The 15,594-nt window shown below is 52.9% G+C and overlaps 5 protein-coding genes across 5 annotated transcripts; 4 read left to right on the top strand and 1 right to left on the bottom strand.

Moving 5' to 3' along the window:
- Positions 1-433: 433 nt before the first annotated feature.
- Positions 434-988, top strand: QC761_502340 (uncharacterized protein; the record flags this gene model as incomplete). The annotated part of the gene is made up of 1 exon (XM_062879471.1): positions 434-988. One exon carries the CDS (start codon positions 434-436, stop codon positions 986-988), a length of 555 nt encoding a protein of 184 aa, XP_062730364.1.
- A 4,277-nt stretch (positions 989-5,265) lies between these two features.
- On the bottom strand, positions 5,266-7,110 carry QC761_502360 (uncharacterized protein). Its single transcript, XM_062879472.1, has 3 exons — positions 5,767-7,110; positions 5,515-5,697; positions 5,266-5,445 (listed from the first exon to the last, which is right to left on the bottom strand). The coding sequence occupies exons 1-3, from the start codon at positions 5,897-5,899 to the stop codon at positions 5,441-5,443; spliced, it is 321 nt and encodes a 106-aa protein (XP_062730363.1). The 5' UTR covers positions 5,900-7,110; the 3' UTR covers positions 5,266-5,440.
- QC761_502370 (uncharacterized protein) lies at positions 7,008-10,999 on the top strand (the record flags this gene model as incomplete). The annotated part of the gene is given in 5 exon segments (XM_062879473.1): positions 7,008-8,951; positions 9,003-9,292; positions 9,307-9,547; positions 9,619-10,122; positions 10,176-10,999. 5 exon segments carry the CDS (start codon positions 8,627-8,629, stop codon positions 10,997-10,999), a joined length of 2,184 nt encoding a protein of 727 aa, XP_062730362.1. The 5' UTR covers positions 7,008-8,626.
- A 353-nt stretch (positions 11,000-11,352) lies between these two features.
- On the top strand, positions 11,353-12,918 carry QC761_502380 (uncharacterized protein; the record flags this gene model as incomplete). Its single annotated transcript, XM_062879474.1, has 3 exons — positions 11,353-11,437; positions 11,501-11,863; positions 11,939-12,918. 3 exons carry the CDS (start codon positions 11,353-11,355, stop codon positions 12,916-12,918), a joined length of 1,428 nt encoding a protein of 475 aa, XP_062730361.1.
- Positions 12,919-13,262: 344 nt separating this feature from the next.
- On the top strand, positions 13,263-14,986 carry QC761_502390 (uncharacterized protein; the record flags this gene model as incomplete). Its single annotated transcript, XM_062879475.1, has 2 exons — positions 13,263-13,783; positions 13,863-14,986. 2 exons carry the CDS (start codon positions 13,263-13,265, stop codon positions 13,975-13,977), a joined length of 636 nt encoding a protein of 211 aa, XP_062730360.1. The 3' UTR covers positions 13,978-14,986.
- Positions 14,987-15,594: the final 608 nt, after the last annotated feature.

Genomic DNA, 15,594 nt, shown 5'->3' with positions numbered 1-15,594 from the left:
CCCTTGCTTACCCCTGAACCCCTTTTCCAATGTTTTTTGGACCTCGGTACTCTGTTGGACAGTGTAAACATAAACAGATCAGCCAAGCGGTCTGGGTAGCAGCAAGACATCGTGTGGTACTTCATCAGGTGATTCTTGTCTTGACCAGATGCCTCTATTCCAATGTCGGTCAAGTCGGTCGGCGGAGCCTCGGAAGATTCCCACCCTGACTCATCCATTCACTTTTCAACCAACTGGCAACAACTACCTCGCTCATGACAAAAAAAAAATTGACATTGACAACTACGCCCTTCAAAGACATCAGCACGCAAATTAAACTGTTCAAGAGTTCGTCCAGCACTTCCTCTCCTTCCGCAACCCATCTCAACTCCCTCCACAAATCCGTCCTCCAGAAACGCTACCCCTACCATCAAACTCTTCCGTTGTTTCCAAAATGTCCCAAGCAGCCCTCACCTTCCGCCTCGCCACCCCAGAAGATGCGCCCCTCCTCCAGCCTCTCGTCCAATCCGCCTACCGCGGCGAGACAAGTCGCAAAGGCTGGACAACCGAGGCCGACCTCCTAGTCGGCACGCGCATCAACGTCGCCGGCATCGTCGAAAAGATCAACACCCCCCACAGCGCAGTCATCATGGCCTTCTCCCCAACCCTCGGAAACGCCCTCGTGGGCTGCTGCGAGGTGCTTCTCAAGCCGTCTCGGAAAATCGGGTATTTCGGCATGTTCGCCGTCGACCCCACTCTTCAGGCCGGGGGGATAGGGAGGCAGGTGCTGGCCAATGCAGAGCAGTATGCGAGGAGCCACGGGGCGGAGAAGATGGAGATGACGGTTATCTGGACAAGGAAGGAACTGATTGATTGGTACGTGAGGAGAGGGTACGCGGTGACGGAGGAGAGGAGGGAGTTTCCGCATGAGGAGCTGGCCAAGATGGATGGGGAGAATAGGGCGCTGGTGGAGGACTTGTGGTTCAAGGTGTTGGTGAAGGATTTGTGATTTTCGGGAACGGGAAAACGTTGGGAGATGAGGATGCGCGGTGGCTTCACTGCTCTAAGGAGTTAAGGAGATACCAGGTTATGGAAGACGTCACTATTAGGAGTAAGATGAGCAGGCTGTGGGTCGAAGACGACAGAACTCGGGCTGGAATATTGAAAAAAAAAAAAAAAAAAAAAAAAAGAAGTACCTACAAGGGGCCATGTCTGATTGCCGTCTGTCTCAGATTTTTTGAAAGGATAACTCTGTCCTCCTATAAAACCTTGCTCTGCGAAATCTATGCCTGAGAAAAGGTGAAGAACAAAAAAAAACCAAAAAGCTCGAATAACGAGGTATTAACCAGGCTGACATCAAGCCCACCTTGCCCTGTGATACATCTGTGGGTTAAAGTAACTTGTCATAGCCAGCCCACCCTTTTTATACGCCGCAGTAACATACGTGTGCACTCCCGTCCCTACATCGATTCCCTCTTCGGTAGCCCTAGACCCGGCACCAAAGCTCTTTCATTGCCCCTCTTCCTTCTCCATTCCCCGGCGTCGGCCCCCGAGGGACATGACTCGCCTCACAAACTCGAACGAAGTCCTCGCGGACCGAGCATAGATTTTGAGACGGGATTCGGAGGCGTCGACACAGTCGATGCCAAGCATGATTGGCTTGATGGTTCGGCCGTCTTGGTCTTGCGGAAAGAATTGTTCGAGTTCATCGATGGCGGGGAGATGGGAGTGGTACCTGGAGGACCTGATCGCCGAAGAAATTTGCTCGGCTGCGCTGTTCAACGGGGTTGATACAGGGACAAAATAGCACTTGGTTGAATCTTGGCTAGTTTTCCGTGACAGTTCGAAGGCTAGAAAGAGAGACGATTGCTGGTGCGTGGCTTTTGTAGTAGTCAGGACAGGGCTTTGGGGGCCAAAAAAGCATGTGACAAAATGGTGGAACAGAGAGAGGTCGAGCTCGGGTGTCATTGACTGGATGATACCTTCTTTCCAGAAACTCCGTGAGGTACAGCCTTGTGAAACCATGGCTGGGGTTATGATGGACAGCTAGCCCTCGTTAGACCTAGAGCCCCGCTATCACGGGATGTTCGAACAGGTAAAGGGAAAACAAGCAGTGCCAATGTAACTGATGGCGACATCGCACACCGCTTCGTCTGATATCGATGTAGCATGGGGCTGACTCTAGGTAGCCTGAGATGCATGCTCAGTAGTTTTCAGTAAGAGATATCGTCTGAAATGGGAACGCGTAAAAGATTGTCGTATTTGTGAGTTTGGTGGGCTGCCATTTGCGTTGGGATCAATCAGATGAATTTCTGGAGCAGCCCAGGCTCTCAAAGGGGAACAGTTCTCAAGTGATGCCGAGAAAGGAGCAATTTCAACCGGACAACCGTCGTCTGGTTTGGGGACTAGACAAGAAGAAAGGCACACCACCAATAACAAATTACCTATTGACATCTGCTTTTCAAACAACCGTTACCAGGGCCGAGATCAAGATCTGCCATCCTTAGGCATTGTTGGACATATACAAGATGCGGAATACTACATCGATATCTGGTGTGAATTTGCATGGCGGCCTGTAGCTGAATTGTAAGGCACAAAGTGGAGGTAATCCTGAGCTGTCACACATACCGAAAAGATCAATGATCACCTGGGAATTGTGTTTAGATAGCCAGAGAGGTAGAGAATTAAGCCAGTCCAATCATCCTCAAACCTCTGTTTCCTAAGTATTCAACTGAACATCATTGGTGTCTAACTGGAAGTCCATATGAAAGTATCATACCAAAGCTTCTTGACCGAAGCTTGGGTCGCAGACAACTACCGGGGACAGGTCTATGGGCAGCTGAGAGCTCTGGATAAGATAGTGACAGGAGAAACTTGTGGAGCTTGCCCACCTACAGGGCTGCAAGTCAATAGCCTTCCCTGCCCGCCTTGGCTTGATGTTTTCAACCACCACCCAATCATCACGACTGCGAATGTCGTGAGTCACTGTAATTCCACTTCCAAGTTTTTTTTCGTTCTCAAGGCTCTGTGTCATATTTTCTTGATGTATCACTTTGTACCTTCGCTATTTCGACAACAACAAAGAGTCGCCAAAGATGCATTCGATCCTCGAAACAGATCTCCTTGCTCTCTTATCTGCTTGTCAGACCCTCAAACCCGCGTGCTCAGACGACACCAATGGTGGAGAGATGCGAGCCCACACATCAGCACCACAGCGCTCGAGTCGATGGCCAGGCTCTTTCTCGGCGCCACTCTGAATGGGACACCGGAGCCCGACCAGTCCAGCAAAAAAGTTCGTCGAGAGCACCAAAGTCGCCTTCGACTACTTCTACTCAATCTTTTTCCAGCGGGACCCCAAGACGGTGACCTACAGCGGTCTCTGCTACGAAGTTTGGAATGCGTTCGCCCGTCCTTGTAAGTCTACGATGGTTTTCTTCGGTTTGGTTGCGCTCAAGGCTAACGTTTTGAACTCAGGATGAGAAGGAAAGTGATAGCAAGACATTTGTTCGAGAGCTGCGAAGCGCCGGTTTCTTCTTTGAATGCAGAACACAGACCCGTGACGAGAACAGCCCTGTTTGCGAGGAATGCAAAATGTACTATGATCACCGCAAGGAAATTTCTCTGCCGAGGGAGACTGCGAATGGTGATTTCTTCTGGAACGCGGGTGGTGGAGCTTGTTTTTATTCCAAAGGGTGTGCATGGTAGCGGAGGCCAGGTTGTGGAGGCAGTGGTTGAGCCGGATGTCCAATGCCCATCTTCCAGCCCTGGGGTCTCGATCAAGCAAGGAGGTGTCAATGGAGGCCTAGAATTGCCGGAGAGGTACTGGAGTGTACAGCTTCAAACGCTAGCTGGGCAAGAAGCCCCTTTTGTCTACACAGATTCAGGCAAATCATCGAAAGCAGGCCCGCTTCAGGTTTGGTGGCCCCGAGCTCACTTCGTTGCTTGCCTTGCCATCGCACTTGATGCCATATGATTCTCGAGGAACGAGAAATTCAAAGAGCAGACAGCAAATTCTATTGCCAATGATATACTTGGTGCATTCTAGGGCTCCTAAGGGTGGCATGACCCCGACAGTTACCTACCCTCGCAATCTAGGCAGCGTTTGTGCCCTGCTAGGAGTTTGGGCCAATCCTAGCTTTCCCCTGCCACTACAGTTCTTGCTTGACACTGGTGAAATAGAGAGCAACCGCCAAATCGGTCTTCTTGATCAGACCTTTCCCCTTGTTCCGCGCAGACTCCTTTCTCACTGGAAGAAGCCTGCTTTTTCTCCCGAGCGATGAAGCTAATACTCTTCCTGACTCTCTCAAGTCGATCACCATCCCCAAGTCGATCATCATGGGTTGCCTCGAGAATGTCAGCAGTAAGTCGTTGTTGACCCCTTGCGAGATAGGTACTCATCCTCCTTTACCATCCCCTCAAGAACTCAGCTAACCCTCGTTCTCTTCCCTCCCAGTCGATTATCGTTGTGTCAACACCAGTCACAACCATTCCCAGCCCCCTCCCTTCAACCTCTCCAAAGCCTACCGCGCCTCCGACTGGGCCAACGACAAGCCCCGCGTCGAGAATTATCTCCACACCAGCGACCTGACAGGTGCGACCAAAATGCTCAGGATCCACCACGATCCCAAGACCCAGTTCGCCCCCGATGCCTACGACTGGATCGTCAAGATGTGCCCCAACCCCTACAAGCCCGCCGGCACAGTCTACAACTACCTCGCCAAAGTCCTCACGATCAACACCCCCGACGTCCAGGATTACAGCGGTTTCGAGGGGCTCCAGCTGAACCTCATGGTGGTCGCCGTCGCCCATGACTCCCCTGTCATCGAGGTCTACTACGAGATCTGTCGCCCGATGGAGAATCAAGCCAAGAGGGAGGAGATGCGGAAGCGCGGCCTTGCCTGGGCCAGACCCTTGATCACCGACGAGGCGATTGGGTGTTCCTGGCTATCGATCACCGAGGAGAGGGAGTTTCTCGAGGTTCGTGCCGCCCACAAAGTCAGAATCACGGGCACGCCCGAGGGGGTTCACGCCTTGTTCTACGACATGTTGATCAAGGTTCGGGAGAGCAATGGGATGATCATCAAGATGGCCATTGAGCTGTCGAGGGAGTTCACCAAGGGTTGAGTTTGGAGCCCGAGGAAGAACGGGATGTAAGAATGAGGACCTGCATGTACAATACCACCTGAAACCTTTCCTGGGTGGGTACGGCAACTTGTATTCAAAGTCTTGGACTCGGGGACTACAAAACCCGTCAAGAGATGTTTACAGAAGTCAGATACCTTATCACAATCAAACCCAGTACCAAACAACACAACAAAGGATCACCCCAAGTTTGGAATTTTACTTGTTTGATTGCGCGTGGCTAACACTACTCAAGATCTCGGTTCTCCATGAGTCCATCATGTATCCCATGTCCCTGCACCATCCTAGTGGAAGTCCATCTTTCACACGGCTCTCGCGCTTACTCTGTCCAGAGCATCATTGGTTAGCAAGATGGTCGACCTGGAGCGAGCAGGGAGCAAAGCAGTAACTTACGGAGCTCGAACTGGCCGCCGTTGTTGGTGATGCGCTCGGCAAGGTTGACGTCATGCCAGTTGACATCGCCATTCATGTTGGTGAGACCGGCACGGAGAATGGGAACGTTCTCGTCACCCTCCAGCTGGAAGGTGATACCCTGGGCGCTGGCGGCGAAGTCACCACCCTCCCACTCAAAGAGGCCTGCGGAGACAAACCGTCAGCAACTGATAAAAGACAAGCTACATGGCCGGGAGACAGGATGAGACCTACCGTCGTTGTTGCCAAGGACGGTGTTGAGGTCGAGCTCAGCGTCAACCCACTCGCCCTCGCCGTTGTCGAGACGGGCACGGAGGATGTGGCCGTCATCGACGCGGATGTCCTGGGCAGAGAGATGGAAAGACATGGTGTCTGATGTGTGCTTGTTATGTTGGTGAAGAGTGTTGATTTGGTGAGTTGGTTTGGAGGTTGGAGATGTTGAGATGGAAGTTCTGGAAGAGTGGCAAGAGCGGGAAGGTATTTATGCTTGTTTCCTAGCTACCCTACCTGACCCAAGAGAGGGCGGAGGTCATCCCCACCGGGGCTCCATTCAGCGGTATGTGCCGCATATCCGAACGAGACCCGTGTCTTGTTCTTGCTCGCTGCGGAGGCCTCAGCTGGTTAACCTCCACCTTCCATTATTGCAGGCGGGTGTTGTTTGGAGAGAAATGGAAATCACGCGATGAATCGATGCCCTTGGCGAGGGGGTAAAGGGGGGGATGGGCGGAGGAGGGGCGAGATGACATTGTGGAGCAGACAACAAATTGCTTGGCGGAGGGGTTCATAGTTTCATTGTCTGGAGAGACGGCAAGCGCTTGTCTAAGATATCCATCTCTTGGGCCGCATAAGAGGGGGGTGGCCAAGAGGGCACTGAAGAGACGCAGGCGAGAGACCACGCAAGCAGAGTGGCGCCATGGCTGTTGGAAGAAACGCAGTTGAGCTTCAGATATCCAATGGCGCCGGCGCGAGGGTTACGCTACGTCGTCTGGGCTGCGGGCTGGGCGGGAGTTGGCGGGAGGTGATGCAGTTCTGTGGATTCTGTGGGTTCTGGACGTTTTGTGGAGTTCCGAGTTCCGGCTCAACCCTCAAGGTGCCCAACAGGGAGCCCGCTGCGGCCTGGACACGACCTCATCTCTAGGTATCCAGACATTCCCAAACATGGATTACGCGAGTTACTGGAAATGTTTGGTCATTTCTCCCGCGCGGCTAGCCATCATGTCACCATGTCGTCTTCGTCTGGAAATCACGGAATCTCAGTTGCGACACCTACTCATGTTGCCCGGCATCCAGCTCCGACAGGGAAAGGGGTTAACGGGGACGGCGGCCTCTCATCCACTTTGCTCCTCCCCATTGCCCGTCCTACCGTGACGTCACAGCTGAATGTTTGCATTTGTCGCACGGGAAGCTGCAGATGCAAAGCCGTGGGGTCGTCAGACACTCATGCCAGGAGCTCTCAGCCGGTCATCTCATGTTGACAAACCGCTGACCAACCGCTTTTTCAGTCCCGACAACTGCGAAAGCTGCCTAGACAGTCCTCTACCATGAGACTTGAGCCGCAGCCTTGTCGTCGCAAGTGGCGTTGTAGGACCGATACAGGCATTGACTGACTTGAGAGGTGTCGAGATCCTATCATAAGGGGATACTTGTCTGATATTTATACTCGAAAACGACTCTCATCTATTACTCCCAGCCCAGATCTTGTTTGTCGTCCTCACGATAGTCACTTTCCTTCCGCATGTTTCGAGCCTTCTGATCTATGCACCTACGCTTGTATTCACAGCAACTTCAGATGCCAGTTGACTTCGGGAGATATTCAACGAGCTCAGAACATCCAGCAGCTTTATTGAGGCAAATATGATCCTGAAGTAATGGATACGGGGTACGGCGTTCGAATTGCCAGTAATCATGACTTGCGACACTAGCTATTCACATACACTTCATATCTCACCACCGGTAAATGTCAATTTCATTTTATAAGAAGCTCTTGCTTATCATGTTGACTGAACAAAAACAGTTCCCTGTTCGTGGTTTACGCATGGACCTTTATCAGCGGCGCGTGGATGATCAACCCAAGCTTGTTGATTTGAGCACCGTACGAAAATATGAAATAAAAGCTATAAGTAGGGTGCTCAGCCAGCGCTGAGTGGATGATCTCGCTTGTACCCTTCTATATCGGGTGTCCTGTTCATGACAAGGTCTTGTGTTCCTAGAAATACAACTATGTCCCGACTTGGCTGGCACTTGGCTCTGCGGACGGACGGGATACCTAAACAATCCATAATAGTCCAGGCGGACCAACAACGGCCATTACCTATTTCCATAGACCCAACTGGGTCAAGGCGCACCTCATGGGTATTTGATCAATGCCTTGTTATGTGGCATACACCAGGTAGTATTGCAATGAACAACCAAAACAGAGATCGACCCCCGCACTAACACTCGTTCCTAGGCATACAAGAGTTCCGTGCTGAGCTCATACCTAACATGGTCATCAAGCACGTGAAGCAACATGCTGGGTTGGCATTGAGTCGGTTGCCGCTTGCAAAATAGGTGCTTGGCTCATCTTCTCTATTTCAATACCGAACGGCCGATTGCGTGCTGCCAAGGGGATCTGCGGGTAGCTTGACTATCACGACAGCGTCATTGTTTGACTTGTCACCACCGAGCCTCGAGTCACAGAGCCTGTGGCTGCAGTCTCCCAGACGGCAAGTGGGCTGATTGCTATGACAGTTTCGATCGTCTGTTGGGCCGTTGCTAACACAAGCACCTCTCGGGTTCCCCACGGAACTTGTCGGCAGCATGGTGATACCGATACCTAGATGCTGTGCTGAAGCTGAAGCTACACAACCCTTTTGGTTGAAACGTGCAAGCCGCGCCCAATCTAGCGTCGGGTAGGTCAAGATCGAGATGATCAAACTTGTTCAGGCGCCTTCTGAGTCCTGACGGCTGTTACATATATATGATAGATCATGGCACTTGACTGGCAGCCATTGCTCCTCACCACGGAACACAACATCCTGCCAGTACAGCAGCTTCTCCATTCACCTGCTTCTCTGCAGCTGTCGCGCACATTCTGTGCGTCTCCCGTCTCATTATGCACTTCCCCCAAGGCTGGAGCATCCTGCTGTGCCTTCTAGTGTCCGCAACATCAACCGCTGCTGCAAAGGCGGACCCGGCGTCTGCAGCTAGACGTTCCAGGGATGCCGAAAATGGCATTGTTCGCTTGCCGATGAGAAAACGAAGCCCCAGTCAACAGCAGTCCAGATCAAGCCGTGGGTTCCCTCATGCACAGCGCCTTCCGGCGCATTATACCTCCGACTACTACAGCACAAGCACAACATCCTCCGCCCCGCCTGCAGCTACACTTGCCCAGGCCAACCTGACCAGCATATTCAAGGAGATGGCCTATGGCATCAAGAGTGAGTCCGGCCTTCGTGAGAGGATATGGCACTTGCTAACAAGCAAGGCAGTGTGGATTGGAGAGCCCGCTCAGGCCGTGACCCTCGACTTCGATACTGGTTCTTCCGAAACATGGGTCAGTCCACACTGCACCATGGTTGGTTGGAATCCGTCCTACGAGAAGCTCTGCCGGTCACTGGGCATGTATCTGCCACAGCAGTCGGAAACTGTGATCAGCATGAACAAGACCTTTCCATCCAAGTACATCACGTACGGCAGCGGGGAAACGCACATTGAATTCTACAAGGATGCCATCAGCTTCAACGGTGAGCGAGACTTCATCCAGCCGGTCGTTTTCACTGTCCGCCATCACAGGCACTGACGAGCCAGACAGATCCATCCGAGTACTATGACGACGAAATGTTCTCGCTCAGGCAGCCGGTTCAGTTTGGAGTGGCGACGTGGTCGTCGGGCATGATCTCGGGCATTTTTGGAGTGGCATATGGAGAGGGATACAACCAAAACTACAGCGGCATGATCGATGCCATGTATTCACAGAAGCTAATTCGAGACAAGGATTTCAGCTTCTCGCTTGGAAGCGTAGATGATGAAAATGGTAGGTTCCTCATTTCATCATCACATGTCTTTCGTTGCCGGCATTCTAACAGTTCGATTGTGTCACTCTAGGCGAGATTGTCTTTGGCGGTGTCGACATGGCCAAATTCAGAGGGCCCCTCCACGGCGTGGAGATGGCAAGCCAGCTCAACCAGGAAGAGGATGGTTACTACCGGTACTGGATCAACCTCACCTACATCGGCGTCACCCAACCCGGGTCGTGCCTGTCCATGCCTGTGACCGAACACAGCTTCGAAGAACGCTTTCTCCCCGATACAGGTACCACCCTCACATACGTGCCAAACCATGTATTCGAAAACATCAAAAGGTTCTTCCCAGACGCCGTGGACAATGCAACATACGGTACCATTGTCGATTGTTCCCACCTCCACGCCGAGGGGAGCGTTGATTTCGGCTTTGGGAACCAAACCATTCGTGTGCCCTACAGAGACTTTATTTTCCAGCTTGAACCAGGTGTGTTTGGTGACAACGAGGAAACCCTCTGTCTCCTGGGCGTTGTCCCTTCCTGGGATCAGTTTTACATTCTTGGAGATACGTTCCTGCGGTCGGTATACGGTACGTCTGCCTCATTCCATCCGAGACTTGACAACCTCTGACGCAGCTCAAAGCTCTTTTCCGACAGAAGGAGCACAAGATCTACTTTGCTCAATACCAAAACTGCGGCACCAACATCATATCGACCCATGGCATCGGCCAGTTTCACGGCGACTGTGAAGAGGGGTCCGACGCGCCCTCTTCGGCCGACGACGACTCGAAACATGGGGAGCTCTCCTCGACCTCCTCAGAAAGCTGGGTGATGACACAAGCCTCGAGCTCTTCTTCCTCGTATTCAGCCTCGAAATGCACCTCGTACTCTACTGGCGCCTACTCGGCCGTCCCCACTTCCACCAGCAGCTACGACCCCTGGACCGAGGAACCTTGGGGAACCACCACCACCATGATTTGGGACACCGCCAGCAGCACCTCAGATATCTCCTGGGAAAGCTCCACCACCACAGATGATTCGTGGTCTTGGACGACGGATGATTCTTGGTCCTGGACAGACAGCCTCTCCACCTCCCTAGTCAGCATCGAGTCCGACTTGACCGGCACAGACTGGGATTGGACCACCACTCCCATTTCCATGGAATCGATGCCGACAATTGGCACCGAGGATTGGACATCGCTTGATTTCGAGACGTGGACGGACGAGGACAAGAAAGTGCATGTGACGGGAAAACCTGTCTTGGGTCAGGGCGGTATCCCAACAGTGAGCCCGACTTTGAGACGGCGCGGGAAGAAGGGAAGAGCCGACCGGTCCTCCCCGACAGATGCGGCGGCCATGAAGCCGGCGATGACGGTCAGCACGGGGCCGAAGGAGACATTGGTGATTGATGCTGGAAATGGCAAGGAAAAAGTGACGGTGGTCGGCGGTGCTGTGCAAGGTCAGTAACCAGGGTTGAGGGAGAGTAAGATAGAGTTGGAGAGTCAAAATAGAGAAAAGGACTTTGTCCCGGAACAATTGATAGGTATTTTGGACAATCCAAGCACGGCTGTGACATGTTGTTTTTTGTTTTGGCTATGGACAAGAAAGAGGGTTAGGGGACTTGCAACTGACGTCACATGATGTTGGCGCCTAAATTATGGCAGAACCAAGTCAATTAACGCGTCCAAGACACGAAAACTCGAGACTCCAAACGCACGATAAGGCAACCTGGCAGCCTGGCAACCATTTTCCAAACACACATAGACAACCACATGTAATTTGGCATCTCCCACATCTCGAAACACTACCAATTGCCCGCCATGCCGGCAAAGCTCAATGTTGAGACTCTCCAATCAGTCTTCCAAACGCGACCAGACATCCTCGCGGGCATCCAGGAAGCCGCCGGTATGCCATGTCGTGCACCCCGTGATGTCGGCCCAGGGAGAATACTGACGAGCAAAACACCAGACACTCCAGCGCGTGTCGGACTGTTCAACGAGATCGCCAGCTTTGTATACGAGCGCATTGCCACGGCCTCCGACCATGGCTCTACACAAGACGACAACGGCCCGGCCGCCAAACGAAGACGGGTCGATATCGCACAAGTACAGCCGTCGCAACAGACACAGTCGAACGGGAGTACGGCGGGAGGAGGTGTAAGTCTTGACGCAGCTACCTCAGAACAGGTGCTGCTCGAGGTCAAGGATATTTCCGCATCGGCGCCACAGCGCAAAAAGTACGATGTGTGCTTCACCAAGAACTTTTTGTACGCAAGCGTGTCCGGCAGCTCTACGCCTGTGCAGGGGATCGTGTACCCATGGAAGGAGATTGGTACGTTGCGTTCTCTGTCCTCGGTCTGTCTTTGCTGGGCAATTACTGATTTTTGTGATTTTCACCGCCGTACAGAGCACATCTTCTATCTCCCAGTCCCCGAAAAGTCCACAGTTCAACACAACTACGTCGTCCTCCCCCGCAACAGCTACCTTCCTACTCGAACGGCCAAACCCGCCGCGGGTGCTGCGCCGACGAGTCCAGCCGCTCTCGAACCGTTCGTCTTCACTGTCCCCGGGGCAGCTCCAAAGCCAGGCTCGATCGGGGGCGCCTCCGCCAAGACGGCAGAAGCCGTGTCGGACAGTTACAGTACACTGTTCCACTGGGCGCTGGCAACTTCTCTCAAATCCGCAGGGAACCACTCTTGCAGCATTGTTGCGTCGGACCCAAAACTTTTCCACTCGGTAACGAGGCAAGCCCATCGCCCCACGGAAAAGGCGGTGCACGTCAAGGCCTTCAGGGGGAGCAAAGATGGGTACCTGTTCTTCTTGCCGACGGGGATACTGTGGGGGTTCAAGAAGCCGATTGTGTTCTTGCCACTGGATAGGATCGTGGCGTTGAGCTTCACTTCGGTGCTGGCGAGGACGTTCAACATTGTGGTTGAGCTCGACGTGGACGAGTCGGGCAATGTGGAGAAGGAGATTGAGTTTGGCATGCTGGACAAAGAGGACTTTGAGGGGATCAATGCTAATTACGTGCAACGGCACGGTCTGGCGGATAAGAGCATGGCTGAAAATCGCAAGGCCAAGAGGGAGCTGGCCGAGAATAATAAAACCACTGGTGAGGAGAATGGTGCTGATGGAACCGGGGAAGGAGAGGCGGAGAATGCGCAGACTGCGGGCATGACAGAGCTGGAAAAGGCACAGTGGGAGGCAGAGCAGCGGTTACAGGATGAAGAAGATGAAGACGAAGAGGATTATGATCCTGGGAGTGAGGGTGAAAGCGAAGGAAGTGGGACATCGAGTGAAGAGGAAGACGATGAAGATGCAGAAGGCGGCGAGGATGATGATGATGATGAGAATGACTTGGATGGGGAGGGCATGGATGAGGACTAATAGTTGGATACTTGGCTGGCCTTGAGATTCGCTCGGTTCATGAAGATAGACCCGAGTCCATACAAAAACATAGACAATCTCTCATGAAGACCTCCGTCTGGTCAGGGGCAGACAACATTTTGAGAACACAGTGCCGCGTACTGTATAAACACGGTGTTTTTATGGCTTAGGCTGGAGGGAGCTACCCCGCGGCCGCCTTGCCTAGGGCTTGTCGCGTCGACAGCTCAGCATTATTTGGAATCACGACATCAACAAACAACTCTCTTTCTCTCTCTCTCTCTCTCTCTCTCTCTCTCTCTCTCTCTCTCTCTCTCTCTCTCTCTGTCTGTCTCGAATGCCCGAAGATGGCGTTTCCAAACAAGTACACACACCGCAAGGTTGCCGAGACCTCGGCCAAGTCATGCGAGATTTGCTACAAGCCCAGCTCCAGTGTCCTGATCACACCGGACAGCAAAGACTGGTTCTACGTCTGTCCTTCTCATCTCAAAGACACAGGCTTCTGCACCCCCAAGATCGACCATGCCGCCATCGAAGCGCGCAAGAAGAAGGAGCTGGAAGACGAGATTGAGCGGGTGAAGAAGGAGTACGAAGAGAAACAGAAGAAGAAGAAGGAAAAGGCAGAGAAGAAGGAGGACAAGGAGGACAAGGACGACAAGGACGAGAAGGATGACACCAAAAAGACAGATGACAAGGACAAGGACAAGGCGGCAGCAACGGTTAGATCCGCCAACTCTCCCGCCTCCTCCTCCCTCCTCCCCCTGGCGGTGTCGTGTCGTGTGCCTGTGCTAACGGTCTTGCAGAAAAAAGAGGAGACATCAGCTTCACCAGCCGAGGAGGAAGAGCCTCGCGTGTTTGAACTCAAACCGTCAGTTTCCCTCCATGCTTTGCTTCCGTGAACCTTTTCTGGGCGAAACAGGGCCGGGTGCTGACCAAGTTTTCTGCAGCACCTTTTTCCAACAGCGGCTGTTCAAGAAGAGGCAAGCCGAGATCGCCAAACGGAACCGAGAAAGACTGCGCGATCCAAACTATTTCCCTTCGGTGCCCAAGAACTTGCCTTGATATTGCTGCGTGGTCCGCTGCAATCTCCGACGGCGAATATGCAGAAGATGATCATCGTCCTTCACGTGTAGGTGTCTGTGTATCTTCAGGGCCGACGGTATCCACCTCAACCACAACCACAAATCTTGGTTCATTGTTGCACGGAGAAAACGGTGCTGGATGATGGATTCAAGTTCGCACTCCTGGACCACTCAGAGACGTGGTTCCCAGAAGGGTAACAATTCCCACTCGGCAAAGAGGAGGGGGGCAAACAGGGGTTTTGAGAGAAGAAAAAGGTTACCGAACCGAGTGCCCTGCGGCGCAGCAAAAGAGAGAGGCCACCACCGTATTGCCTAACTGTTGTTGGCAGTTGTTGCTGCTGCAACTCATATCCCGCACACCGTTTTTGGGTCGTGCAGCCATCCAAGCAGATGGGGTGTGTGAGCTAATGCAGCCCTCCTTCTTCGTAGGGCAGGATAGGGCAGGATAGGGCAGGCAAAAGAATGCCAGGGTTTGCTGCACAGGGCGAGTAGAGAAGTAGGGGGGGTGCCAACAGCGAGGAGCATGACTGAGAGTTGATGGGTTAGGGTTACACGGATAAAATCGAGACGTTTTTCTCGAACCACCAACCACGCAACATACATATATACCGAATACCCTGTCCCATGGCACTTGTGCGAGCGGTTCAACCCTTTTTACACCATCGCGTAGGGGCCGAATGCGAGGTGCTTCTCTCGCAGGCCTCTTGGGGACCGAGGCGAGAGCAACAAAGACAGGAACGAAAAGGTTCAGGCACTGACTGACTGGCATTCTTGTTGGGGGCCATCCTGGGGAGAATTGGTGGTTTCTGCCGAGTTTTGGGCAACCCTGTTGGCGATCCCCCAGTCTTCTCTGATTTTTTTTCCCCCTGCTTATATGCAAATAGTATATTTTGCCGTGCCCCTCTGCCTTGTTCATGTTTCCTTGGACGTGGGGTTTCTCTTTGCTGAGTCGAGTTGCTGCTGCGCCGTTGGCCTGCTTCTTCTTCCTTCCCTCCATCATCACCACAGATCCTACGACAGTAGCATTCGGTTCCACAGAAAGAAAAAAGAGCTAGCTAAACGGGCTGTGCCGTCACCTTGCCTGGGGCGATCGCGGGGCCTTGTGGACGGTGGAGACTGGGGTGGGAAGAAGGTGGTTATCACTGGTCGGTTGAAACGGTATGAATCGTCGCATTGCTCCTACATGGCTCCCTCCCAAGGCATACCCGAGCTGGAGGAGGATCAGTAGTAGGTTAGGTATTAATGCCATGTCAGACGGTTGTTGATCTACCTACCTAGTCAGAGAAGCACAGGATCAAAACTGCGTCGAACTGGGGAGGGCGGGGGGTACGATCGACGACGGGGCGGGAGGTTTGAGGCATGGAGGACCACGGGAGCGGAACATCCTTCCGTTCAGTGCAGCAAGTAGGAAAGCAGAAGCGACATTTTTCCTCTCATATATTTTGTGCAGCGTGCAGGACCAACGGCATGACGCCGCGATAAACGGACCGGGGGGTGGATGTGGGAGTACAACATGACATGTATTGGAAATCCTACGCCAAGAAAGACGACCTTCACCTGCGTCTGGGGGAGTGGTTTTTTGGGGGGGGGGAAAAGC

Source organism: Podospora bellae-mahoneyi, chromosome 5 (genome assembly GCF_035222275.1).
Source record: "Podospora bellae-mahoneyi strain CBS 112042 chromosome 5, whole genome shotgun sequence".
NCBI lineage: Eukaryota > Fungi > Ascomycota > Sordariomycetes > Sordariales > Podosporaceae > Podospora > Podospora bellae-mahoneyi.
The sequence above is the reverse complement of the archived record's forward strand: the minus strand, read 5'-3'. Positions and strand labels throughout refer to the sequence as shown.